This window comes from Schistosoma mansoni, chromosome W, assembly GCF_000237925.1.
Source record: "Schistosoma mansoni strain Puerto Rico chromosome W, complete genome".
Classification (NCBI taxonomy): domain Eukaryota; kingdom Metazoa; phylum Platyhelminthes; class Trematoda; order Strigeidida; family Schistosomatidae; genus Schistosoma; species Schistosoma mansoni.
In genome coordinates, this window is record NC_031502.1 from 31536418 (window position 1) to 31550537 (window position 14120).

A 14120-nucleotide genomic window follows, 5' to 3' on the forward strand; every position below is an offset into this window, starting at 1 on the left:
TTTTACAAAAGCTCCACAAGTTTTGATTCAACAGTATACTATACAAATACTGACTATATGAAGTGACAGAATTTATTCGATTTTGAATTGTTTGCCATTGATGGATAAGGCCATCCACTAAACGATTGAAAAACACTGTGACCTGAAAGCCTGTCGACTTAAGTTTCCTAAGTTTTAAGTATCAACGACCCTACCTGAGGTAAAACTTAAGATATCCACATCCATAAAATAAAATGATATCATTAGACTACTGGAATCCATAAAAATTATGTATATTACAGTCACGTTATATGTAATATAAATAATTGAAAATAGTTCAAACTGTTAAAACAACAAAAGTGCTATTTGGACTCGACACATTATTCATATAAACGAAGCTTTGAATAAGGTACAAATTATCATAGATATCATAATGATAATAATAATCGTCTTTTCATTTTCACTAAGCGACACGTGACTTGTGTGCTATATCCCATGTAAATTTATGAATGGTAACCTTGAGAACTATTTATGGACCAATATGATATGTATATTTCCTATTGTGTGATTGCTAAATAACTAAACTATTCATATTCGTGTCCCTCTTATTATAAGATTTATTTTGACCTATAGACTATTATTATAAGATTTACCATTCTTGAGTTATCCCTAGTTCATTAATTACTGTTCCCCCTATTCACAACCACATTTGACCAAATCTTGTACAAATGATATTTTCTATTTCATGGTACGATGTGGTCAGTTTGTTTGGTATATAAGCCCAGTATGTTTGAGAATAATGATTCATATTGCAGAGGCTGTTATTGGTGTTCTGGACTTAACTGGCTGGACTAGGCAGAAAGCAGGACTGATAAGTACTCAAGACTGCCCATACAGTTTTTCGTGTATCATTAATCCGATCGATAAAACACTGCTCTCTGATAGGCGATCTTATCACGCTCATATATAATAACAGAGCACTCACGCAATCGATATAACACTGAGAATATTGTTAAGAAATACACTAATTCGTATTTTGGTACAATTAATGATTTGTTACTATGGTCTAAAAACTGAGTTCTATTCATAATAAATTGTTGTTTTTATTTCATATAATTTACCAAGTATTTCACCGGCTTTTTTCAAAACTTTAACAGTTAACACATCATTATCATCATTTTGATTGATTATTTCATTCGATTGAATAAGATCATTATGGTTTGAATTATTATTTTCAGAAATTAAACTGGATACTTTAGGCGACGTAGTATGAAGCGGTAATTTTTCCATGGATTTCACTAATTTCACAGCCATTGGTAGACGTTGCGGTGAGCTTATTACCGTCGATTCAATTGATTTTTGATCACTCATTATTAGATTATTCTTATCAATTTCTGGTTGAATATCTTCAGTTACCTAAAACAAATACAGGTAAATTTTTAAAAAATAAAGCTATTCACTATGTGAATGGAACAAGTGAAGAGTTGATAGAGTGATTGCCTGTAAGCAACACAGTCGATATTTTTTATTGTAAACCTTCAGAATTACATTTTTGATTAAGTATGAAGCTTAAGCAAATTCTGACCAGGATAGTAAAGTGAGATAGGACAACATCGATAATTTGTATACAATCGATCTTAAAAATGGTTTGTTCTACAGGAACCAATTAACCTCAATCCCTGTGATCCATGAAGACGAACTGATATTCAACTGTTTACAACGAAGTTCTGCTAAACTTATTATGACTACCTTTCACTATAGCTAAAAAATGTTTCTTTTCTAAAATACTAGTAAATATGTCCTTAAACTTTAACCAACTCGTAACTCTGAAAGTAAAATAAGGGGACGGAATAAAGAGTATAAAAATTGCTACATTATGTTTGCCACAAAAAGTACGAAACAAGATCCTTATTACTAATATGGTAAACCGTAAATGCAAAGTCACCCAAAATATTCCGTCAAAACACTTGTCTATGTGGTTAATTTTGTATTAAATCTGACAGTACATTTTGTTACATTCAGATATATTTTTCGTGACATTACTTTTTTTGGATATGCTAGCGTAATACAGAAGAACTATTGGACAATATCAAGATGAACATTCAACCATTTACCAAAAATCGTTACCGAATAACTGTTTAAAACCTTGTTATTAATTCTGAAGTCACATTTCAGATCGTGAATATCTTAACTAGAATAGTGAAATTTTGTTTAATAAATATATACAAAAGTCTTACTCAATAGACTTGAATATTAAAATGACTATATTAATTGGATTCAGTCAAAACCTGCTTGATTAGAAAATGAGCTGTTACACGTCTACAGATCAAAGCAAATATGAAATTTTTATATTTAGCACTTAACTACTGAATACATTGAAAGTAGCTCAAATTAACTAAAGTTATTTAGTAACGGTTAATTTACCAATCATAAGCCATGTCCATAACAAAATTTAATAAATGGTCTAAAGTTCTGCTCTTATGATTAAGCAGGAGTGAAAATAGATTCGTTTTATGATGGAGATACCATACAAAAATAAGTAAAGTATAACAATTTGGTGAGCGAAGTTTCAGATAAACTGGAACGATTTTATTTCCAAGTTAATGAATTATTCGACTGTACATTGAGAAATCTTTAAAACTAACAAATTTGGAGAGCAATCTGAAGAACCAAAACACCTTTGGAACTTTTGAAATACGTTTTTGCTCATGCTGAATACATATCAAAATGGATACAACATATTCAACGTATTAGAGAGAGATTAACATCATAAGGATAGTTATCCATGTTCAGAGGTATTGTGCTTCATTAAAAAAATACATGAAATATAAACTTCACGTAAGAGACTATGGAGACTATTGGTCTTAATTTCTTTGCATCACGGTTCGAATTATCAGGTTTCATTTAATCATGTCAATACCCCTACAAAATTGGATTTATTCCCTTAATTATAATTGTAAATACGATTTTGTTGAGAACACTAGTTAAATGAAAAAAATAGAATAATACTGTGATTGGTTAACACAAAACTGCATATCCTGTGCTCGATTAAACTAATTACAATCTAGATTTAGAAGATAAAATAATATTAAACGCCCTTCAGTCTTCTTGTTCGTGGTTAGTTGTATAATGTTACAAATTGATATCGATTATGAAACATTGACAAAATCAGGCATAAAGTTTCAATAAAATACCATTTTATCAGTTTGAATGTCTTCAGTTTGAAATCCAGGATCGGAGCTTTGATTCTGCAGAACAGACTCAGTAACCGTCAAAAGTCTCACTGGATATTGACTTTCATCAATATCAGATCCAGAACGTTGATCAATTCCTTCTTCATTGTTCAGTGGTGCTAGGTTTGTGTTATTTTTAATTCCTGAATTGGTTTCACCGAGAAGATTATCATCCGAAATCTGACCACTGAAATCGACATTAGGAATCTCATCATCACTTGGAGTTCGAATGAAAGGAACAACATTGGCTAAAGCCGATTCATCATTTTCATTCTCTTCTTTGACATCAATTAGAGAAGATTCATTTGGATAACGAGCACATATTAAATATCCTTCAGAAGGAATATTAGGAAAAATACTGGAGATCTCTAAATGATCTTTGTTAACGATAACAACATTATTAATCTGAAATATATAAAACATATGCAGTGATATTAATAAAACGTAAAAAAGTGCAAATAAACGTAATATACTATGATTTAGGATGATAACTAAATATTCGTTTGTGGAAGAAAACTAAAATGCTGAGGTATCCCAATCTACCCGATTACCGCTATTAAATAACTTTCTGGTTTTCGAAGGTTCCTCTGTCAATATCAGTTTGTGGAGAAAATAAGCTTTGATTTGAAATAAACAATCCAAAACCTTTGAGTAAAAATTAGTACTATTATCATTAGTGATTGGATTTGAGTCGAATTCCAAAATTTTTAGTAAAATGTCATGTTTTGTAAGGTCTAATCACCATAGGAAGAAAACAGATACCGCCAAAGGCAATGAATTTAGTACACACAATGTTGCAAATTAACTGAAGTTACGATCCAGTGGCCCAGGAGATTAAATAATGGCTATGGGGTCCGATGATTGTAGATTCCATATTTAGCGAGCTTGTAGAGTGCGTACTATCAAGAAGTTTCATAATCGATCGAAGCAGTTTATATTCTCTTGTTTTTAGTGGTTTTCATTCTGTTGTAAAATCTTAATAAAGATGAAATTGAAAATTAAATCATAACAGATTCAACTTTCAACACACAAAGTGAATATATCTATTTCTACCAAAACTGATGATAGGACAAAAGTTCATGAATTTTAATGTTTGACAAGTGAATAATTTAGTGAGAAAACAAAACATCATTACAGGGAGGTATACAATTGAATAACGTGAAAATAATCAGAATCTTATTAATAAACATGGTTTCTATCCACTAACAAACATCTAGAAACTAAAACAATAACTAATGTAATTCAATAAGACAGTATTACTTATCTTTAAAAGATGAAATGATTACTCAAAAACATTGCAAACAAATCGAATTAGAAAATCTATTTAAAAAATTACACCTTATGGTCTCAAGCCTCTACTAATTTATATCAGCTTAGAAAGATAATTTTCAGATTTCAATTGGTGAAGAAACGTTATTGATGGAGTTTTGTTCTCTGAGATGGGCGGTTTGGTCATGGAGCTTTCATCGTCCTTCTGATCGACATCATCAGCACAAACTTCGGGTAGAAGAAACGTTATCGATGTTAAGTGATTACCTAAACAGATTATTGGATTGAGATAAAATCGAGAACTGATAACGATAAATAACTATGTTATCAAAATCAAAAGCCTCAATGAAGAAATTATTAGAATGAAATGATTGACTATATCCTTTTGTCAACAATTTATGACAATTGCTTCTCAGAAGTGGAATAGTTTCGATATAGTCTGAATGTTTATCATTTAAAAAATATCAAAATCAATAATCTAACACTTCATATTCACAAACCCTTAGATATTAGGCTTATGAATGAGATTCTTCCTTTTAACGACTGTTTCATAATTAGAATACATTCATAAAATAGGGTAAACATTAAACCTAAAGTCTTTCAAATTTATTCGCTATGATGACTTCTAGTTTACCCATCGACCTTAGCAATCTTGAGAATTATAATAAAATAAATATCTTTTATTTAAATTATCATGCATATATAACGAATAAGTACTTGCTTATAAACTTCAAATAAATTTTATAAATCAACTAAGTGACCTTTGTATTAATGAGATAGATGGTTTTAACTATAAAGAAAATGAATTCATTCATATGTATCACAAATCATAATAAATGGAGAAAACTAACTTCAAGTAAGTCATCTCCAATCGATAAGGTTCCTTCTTTGCCAATAGGCCCTTCAGGATTAATTTCCGTTATATAATGATGGTGCTGATTTTCACCAAATATTTCTTCATCTCCTACAGTATCCCCGAAGCCAATACCCAAACCACAATTTGAATTTTTGATGTCGTAATATACTAACTACAAAAACATAAGTCTATGGTCAAATAATGATATATATATATATATATATATATATAAATGTAACTTTGGAAGAAATAAGAAAAATTCTGTATACATATGATATAATAGTTTGTTTTCGAGCAATGGAAACTGTCAGATTAGCATAGGTGAAAGTAAAGGTTAGCATACCAACAGAGTAATAAAAGGACTGTGTTTATTGTATTGAGTGTCATGAACATAATGCGGTGTATAAAGGATAAACATCCAGACAGTTGAATGTCTAGGTGAAGAGATAGCACAAACAATGTTTGAAACATTTCCAAAACCATCAGACCAACTAAAAAAACGTGAAAGTAAATCGACAATACCACTATCTCTACCAAAAATGGAATTTAAGATCAACTTTGAACGTACTAAAATACTTCAGAAAGATCTTGGTGCTCATGCAGAAACACTGACAGCTGAAGATTTGTACATATGGGTGGACAAGAACGTGATCAACAGAAGAGATGGATACGATTAGCGACGCCATGGAAACCGTCGATTGACTAATAAATACATAGACCTTAAAATATATCATTTGGAGTGATTCAACATAATACTACAATGAAGAAATGTCCATTAATGAAATTTTATGGCATAAAAATGTCTACCAAGATCTTGAGTATCCGTTCCAATAACCAATAAAATGAAGTTATGGATTTCTAAGAACAATAGAATAAGTACATTCGAACAGAATGTTTGTTTAAACATTTAGAAGTGATAAACACATAAATAAGATTATGGAACAATAACTGTTTGGGTGGAGTTTGAATTATTATTCGATACATATTTAATGATGAAAATACAAAATACTTGTCTCAACTGTAGAACTTATGGTTAAAAGAATTATGATACATAGCTCATAATTCCAGATATGCAGATATATTTATTTTTAAAGCACAAAGAGGAAATTAGACATGTTTTCTGGATTCTGTATCCCTCTTAATCTCTCAATCCTCATTCGACATCTTTATACCTTTCGCTAACTTTTTTTAACTGATTGCCTGAAAGTGGGATGTTTAAATATGGTTTCGGTTTATTCAGCAGTAGTACTTAATATTAAATTCCCTCTTATCGAGGTATTATTCATTTCAAAGTTCTTGTCACATGAAATTAATAACTTTTGAATGAACATCTGAACCTGCCTGGATAAATTTTGATTTGTTAAAACAATACAAAATAATCAAGGTTATTCATTAGGTCTTCTTCTATGACATTTTTTACGTTTGTCATCTAGTTGTATGTCTCAGATGTTACTCGTATTTCTGTAACAGAGAAATCAATGAGGTAACTTTCATATCGTGAGAAATAATATAAACTCTTGTGATAAAATAATGCTACATATCAATATCTTGTTATGTTGGTTTCATATATATAACTGTAAAAAGAAGCCGCGAACTATCAGATATATACATGGTTATATAAATTAACTGGTATATAATTGTCATGATAATACCAACAATAATAATATAGTTTCTTACTAGTAATTCTACGTCAGGATTAAATACATCTAACCATTTTTCCAATAAACTTTTATCATTACTATCCATTTTATTCATACGTTCGTCATCTGTAAGAGGAAAAATCAAAAGAATAATGTGATATATATATAATATCATTAGTTGATGAAGAATTCGAAGCTTGATACACACTCAAAAATAGTTATCTACTAATATCGCATCCTTAGCGAGTTTGTTCATGGTTTTATAATAAAATATTAGACTGTTTAACGATAAACTGGATAGACAGTAGACTTTTTAACGGATATCATAAATGACACAATGAAAATCAATCATAGTAAGAGCGTACTAACCATATTCAAAGTGATTACATAGGATACATCTCATTACTAAACATAGATCTTCTTTATCCAAATATCCGACTAATTTGTAATCAAAGTTAGCCATGACATTTAAAACACACTTTTATAGTTTCTTTCTTTCTAGATTTAATATTTAAAAAACAATTTTTCTCGTTGGTTGTACACCAGGAAAAGTCAATTAACTGTTACGATTTCTACCATGGAACGTTGAAAGTTTTTGACGGAGTTTTGTTCTGTGAGCTGGATGGTTTGATCGTGGAGCTTTCATCGCCCTTCTGAACGACATTATCAGCACAAACTTTGGGTAGAATTGAAGTGTTCGAATTTCTCCACATGTGGTTCACAGCTTACCCTGTACATTTCGATGTTGATTGGTTCTTTTTGACCCTAATTCTGACATTGTTTACTTTTTTCTTTTGGTTGTATCTCCCATTGGTTTGAGTTTTGTTCCTATGTTTAAGAACAAAATGTTTGTGCTGATGATGTCGTTCAGAAGGACTGTGAAAGTTCCACAACTAAACCATCCAGTTCGGAGAATAAAACTCCATCAAAATCATCCACCTGTGCTACAAATCTTCTCCACCATCTCAAACGTTGAAAGTATAAAATTACATTTTATAAGATACTTGATCATAAAATGATATAACAATAATGAAATTCATCATGAACAATTTTCAACTAAAATCTTGTGATATTATCCTGTAATCTGATGAATTATTCTATACATACAAATTCTAATTAACAATAAACGGTGTAAAAAATTGCCAAATGATTTCATAAAATTACGAAGATATCAATACATTTATAATTCAATTTTGTTAATAATGATGAAAAGCTTTCTAAGCAATATGAAACAAGTTACTTATTTATAAGCAAAGATGGATAATGGCTAACAGTGGAATCCTGGACACACGTTTCGTCCTATTTGGGACTCGTCAGTTAAGTGTACCTGCATCTCAGAGTTGATGTTTACTCTGGAACTCAAAGCTATTATCCTTCGCTTCAACCGCCATCACGTTATCCACTCAGTGATTGAGTCCTGATAGCCACTTGCTTGTGCACTGCTAGCCACTATCCATCTTTGCTTATAATGCTTGTGAATTAAGGCTATATCGAGGCAATACGCACAGTATGCACATATGCCAATTACAGACTGATCAATTGCAGTCCTAAACACCAATGAGAATATTCAAACAAACAATACCAGGTGAATTTACTTATTTGATCATGTTAATCTTTTATATTTTATGATTGAAATCAAAACAAAATGTTCAAAAAATTACATATGAATGAATAATACAAAATAAGTAATATTTCTATATTGAATTTAAATAATAATTTTATTTTTACCAGGTTTATTGAATTTACAATTATAAAATAAGACAGAATCATCTTGAGAATCATATATAGATGTTTCTGAATTATTCATTGTCGGTGTTGATGTCCGAGTTAAAACACTTTTCTTCTCATTATCAATATCATTAATATCTTCATTATTCAATATAGGATCAGGTATATTACTGTCATCAAACTGTTTTTTTTTATCATTACAAGATGATATCACTATAAAAACAATGATAAAAGAAGTTATTTGATTAGTTCTTACAATGTTTAGTGTACTACCTTTGCAGTAATCATTTTAACCAAATAAATTCTTATGGTATCTCAGAATAAAATGCTATAAGAGACCATTAATTATTCTCAAGCCCAACAAGAATTTGTTTAAAGTTAATGATAATTTTCTAATCATTCATTCCGGACGAAATCATGATGAGTTATTCTAGTTTTATCATCACTGGTTTGTCGATAACTTAATGCTCACAAATATAAATAATAATAGTCGACAAATGAGGATATCATGTGTAATATACTTCTGAAAATGTAAAAGAGTCGTCATTTATTGATATGCTAACTATACACATAATACTTCATTTGCGAATTTCTGTCATTTGTCCTTCACATTCTTTATAATTCTTCAAGTTTACAATTCCTTCCTATTTTACTTACTATTCTCTTCAACTTGATCTTCTTAGCTTTTTGCTGCCAGGTTTTCTTCTTCCGACTGGTGTTACTGTTATTTCTCATGGAGATTTATGAATGCTAATCTTGAGAACTATTTATGGACCAATATGATATGTATATTTCCTATTGTATAATTGTTAAGTAACTAAACTATTCATATTCGTGTCCCTCTTATTATAAGATTTATTTTGACCTATAGACTATTATTATAAGATTTACCATTCTTGAGTTATCCCTAGTTCATTAATTACTGTTCCCCCTATTCACAACCACATTTGGTCAAATCTATTACAGATGTTATTTTCTATGTTATGGTACGATGTGGTCAGTTTGTTTGGTATATAAGCCCAGTATGTTTGAGAATAATGATTCATATTGCAGAGGCTTTTATTGATGTTCTGGACTTAACTGGCTGGGCTAGACAGAAAACAGGACTAATAAGTGCTCAAGACTACTGATACGGCTTTTGTGTATTATTGATCCGATCGATAAATTCACTCCTCTGTGATTGGCGGGCATCATCACGCCAAACAATAACAGGGCATCCAAGCAATCGGTATAACAATTAAATACTACTTATGCCGATAGACATAAGTAGCATACATCACAGTATCACTTGTAAACATAGAATTACTAAACATAGTATATAATATATCTCAAATTTTACAATTATTATCTAACATTGATTAAATAAAACACAACTAATTGTTAGACTAGATTTTCAAAACAAGAAAGGAATTTAATCATTAAAAAAAGATCAAAATTGTACATTGTAAGCTAAAGACAACTAGTTCTAATTAAGAAATTTAAAATAATTAATATTGACTTTTTGATGGAGTTTTGTTCTGTGAGCTGAATGGTTTGGTCGTGAAACTTTCATCGTCCTTCTGAACAACATTATCAGCACAAACTTCGGGTAGAAGTGAAGTGTATGAATTTCTACACATGTGGTTCACAGCTTGTCCTGCATACCTCGATGTTGATTGGTTCTTGTTGATGATGAAAGCTCCACGACCAAACCATCAAGCTCAGAGAACAAAACTCCATCAAAATCACCCAACTGTGCTACAAATCTTCTCCAACATCTTAAAATAATATTAACATTTAGAAATTTGCTATTCATTTGATTGAATTAATAAGCAGAATAGAACTAAAGTAATCAACTTACAATCACTATTATTATTATTAGTTTGAATATTTCTTGAACATTTAATTTGTACATATTTTGTATTTCGACATATACTTTTAACTTTTTTCAAAGCTTGTTTAGTATCTAATCCTTCAAGATTCTGATAATTTACCTAGAATAATAATAATTAACAAAAGAAATATGACAATTTTGATGTGTATTACAAATTAATAAAAGTGTATTTTCAAATAAGTTAGGTAAATTATGACGAATATATTATTGTCATCATTAATTATGTATAAATCACCTTTTGATATTACTTAATTTGATTGTCATTTTTTAAGTAAAAACTTATTTTCAGAAAGCGGTTTTGAGTTCATGAATCACTTAAAGCTAGACCACCATAGAAAACCTGGAGGCACTAGACGGCCATCTCGTCCTAAGACGAGACTCCTCAACAGTACACATCCACGGTGGCCCAATTTCGTGGATTGGTTGAAGTTAGATACTAACACCGTTGGATTCCGGCTCAGTGGTCTAGAGTTGAAGCACTTGCGAGCGAGATCGTGGATGCGCATTGCTAAGGAATTCCATACTAGAGCGAAACGGCGGTCCAGTGCTTCCACGTTTTCCATGGTGGTCTAGGTTTAATTGACTTATAAACTCAACTATTAAATAATTAGTTTATTTATTTTAAATTTATCGCTGATGTGTATTGAGTAAATTTTCCAAAAATAAATAGTTGATATCATTCAGTTAATGTACTGAAATTAATCCACTTAAGGAAATCTAAACTTCATAAAATGTTATTTGATCTCCAAAGCCGAATAAGTAATTTGTAAACACATATTCTTCAAAGATATATTGATTCTATTCCACAGTAAAAGACAAATTTTCTTTTAATTCAATATCCCTACATCGAATAATCAGTTGGATTAGTTATTATCTGAAAATTGTATGACATTATGGAATAATACAATTTCAGTTTTATTTCCTCCACTTAACATGGTTTCGGAAATTGTCCCGTGTTACATTTTATCAACTTTTTCGTAAGTATCTAAAATCACAAAACTTATTCAGGATGGCATATTAACAACTGTGCAATCAGTTTCTTTATTAATGAAACTTTAAACAGACTACACTATTGATAGACTGTTTATCCAATCATTGTGAATTGCAACCTCTTCAACGTGTATACAGTCACTCTCAAAGTAAAGGTTATGTTATACTTTGAACCAGTACTGTAATTTATCAAACCATTGTGGGACCGAACAACTTCATATAACTTTTAAACGTGACTTTTTGAGTTTTTTATGGAGGGAAATCTATGTTTTCAAACTTCACCAATTGTGTTTTTAATATGAAGTTTTCATAAATAATTTTGAGCACATTATTAAAGTGTACTAATCATTAATTGTTTTTTTTTAAAAAAAATTACCTCAGTTACACGATCACCTTCCCTTAAAACACCATCTCTTTCAGCTTGACTATTTTTGAATATAGATACAATGTAGATTCCCGTATTCTCTGTTAGATTTATGAAGAAATAATAACACAGTAAACGATCATTCAATCATTATAGAAGATAACAAACAAAAATAACTCATCGGTTTTCAGATATTCCACTAACTGTGTAATAGAATTCAATTCTTACTAAAATTTTATCAGTAGTTAATTGACAATGATAAGTCATGATCTAGTGTATTGATATATTTCAATTCAATAGAAATCTATGATTTACTCTCAAGTATTTTGTACTTTAGATGGTGTAACATGACGATAGAACGTAACTTAATTGGTGTCAAGAGTATGATCGGAAAAATGAGCGTCTAGCTCTGATTTTATTAGATAAAAGCCATCAATATAATTTGTAATTAACTTTTTTGAAACGATGGTAACTAAAATTTGCAGTTTTAAAATTCTGTATCAGAATTCAACAGCTTCGTATAAAACATAAAATTGTCATATCAAACAATAATACATTCTTATCATTCCTCTTCAATAATTTGTCAGACGGAGAATCAATACTAATGAACTTTTATCATTATAATGGTAATTAGTTTTTAGTGGAATTATAAAGTATCTCAGTTTATCACAATCATACTAAATCATACCTTGATTGGATCCTATCTGTAGACCAAGTCCATTGTTATTACCTTCATTTTCAAGAACTGTTTCATAACAACTGAATGAACTATTATTCTCTATTACCTGAAATTTAAGAAAACAGCAAGTTTGATGAAACTGATGGATTTAAAATAGTTTTTATAAACTTGTTTAAAATACCTAATAAGTTATAACATTTTTTAAGAAAGTTTCTGTAAATATTACTAAACTCAAAATCTTTTGATATCTCAACACTTTGTCACAAAATTGTATGATCATAAATGAACTGCCTATAGTGTTCCTACATTTATATGAAGCAACACTAAAATGATTTTTGTCGATCAGCAAGTAGATTGTTTTGGTTATGATAGCTTGGATGGTGATTTAAGGAATTGTGATTGTCTGTGGATTGTTTGATGAAGCACCATTTTAAAAAATAAGTATAAGATAAACTTACTTGTAATTCTTTTGTCTCGTCATTAGATATTTGATTGGACCACAATGAATTTGACTTTGGATAACGAAAGATGACAAGAACTGGCGGTTTAAAATTTGTTAAATTAGTTTGTTCGCTAGGTATTTCAAAAACACTACTATTTTTATTATAATTATGATCATGGGAAATCCCAGTGTTCTGATAAGGCCTATTAAGTAGATAGTTTGCTAAATCGTAGATATTTGAATTTGGTGCCAATCCATCCAGTTCAATTAGCTTGTATCTTAATTGTTCTAATGTATGCCAGTCTAATGGGTAACCAGATATTGAATATATACGATCTCCCATCTGCAAATCCATTGTACTGTGATAATAAATAAACAAAACACACACAAATAAAAACCTCTTGTTTTAAAGTTCAACTTTTAATTCTTTTGAAAGCGTTTACAAATATATATATATATATATGCTGGTAAACAAATAGAAAACTCTTCTTTTAGGCACACGAAACAAAAATGTAAGTCAGGAGATTATATTTAATTGATTTAGGAGGCTTATCAAAACACCTCAAAGCCTTTTCTTCATGAATTTCATCAAACATACAGTATAAGGCACATCGGATATATATGGTACAATCAATTAAAGGGGTAACAGTCTTTGTTATAGCTTTACAAATTTGCACATTATATGTTAAAGTAAAGGGATCCATAAACTTAAACTAAGCGAGTAACCATATGTTTTTCACTTGAACTAAAATACGCAGCAATCTAATGATAAAGTCTCTATCACAATGATTGGAGTTATAGCAATAGACAAAATATCTAGATAAACAACTTAATTACTAAATTTTTTCAACAGTAAATTTCTCATTATTATTACATACTTGGAAATCATTCTGTTAAATAGTCTAATGGAAATCTTTGAACTATGGGTTTACGTTAATGAAGACCATATCTAATATTAAAAATGGCATTAATTTGTAGAACTCGCCACAGGCACACTCTTGTAAGTCTTTAGTAAATTATCATAACGAATTCCACTACAAAAAGGCATCTTCATCACCTATCCTTCT

The 14120-nt window shown here is 30.0% G+C and overlaps 1 protein-coding gene across 1 annotated transcript in view; it reads right to left on the bottom strand.

The window, feature by feature from the left end:
• Positions 1-1059: 1059 nt before the first annotated feature.
• Smp_168970 (discs lost-related) overlaps positions 1060-14120 on the bottom strand; it is a gene marked incomplete at both ends in the record, with an annotated part of 23494 nt that continues 10433 nt past the window's right edge. The window contains 8 exons of the mRNA XM_018789379.1: positions 1060-1395; positions 3174-3617; positions 5333-5505; positions 8724-8918; positions 10546-10678; positions 11954-12033; positions 12621-12717; positions 13070-13412. Coding sequence (XP_018654828.1) covers positions 1060-1395; positions 3174-3617; positions 5333-5505; positions 8724-8918; positions 10546-10678; positions 11954-12033; positions 12621-12717; positions 13070-13412 — 1801 coding nt within the window. The remainder of the gene's footprint in view (positions 1396-3173; positions 3618-5332; positions 5506-8723; positions 8919-10545; positions 10679-11953; positions 12034-12620; positions 12718-13069; positions 13413-14120) is intronic.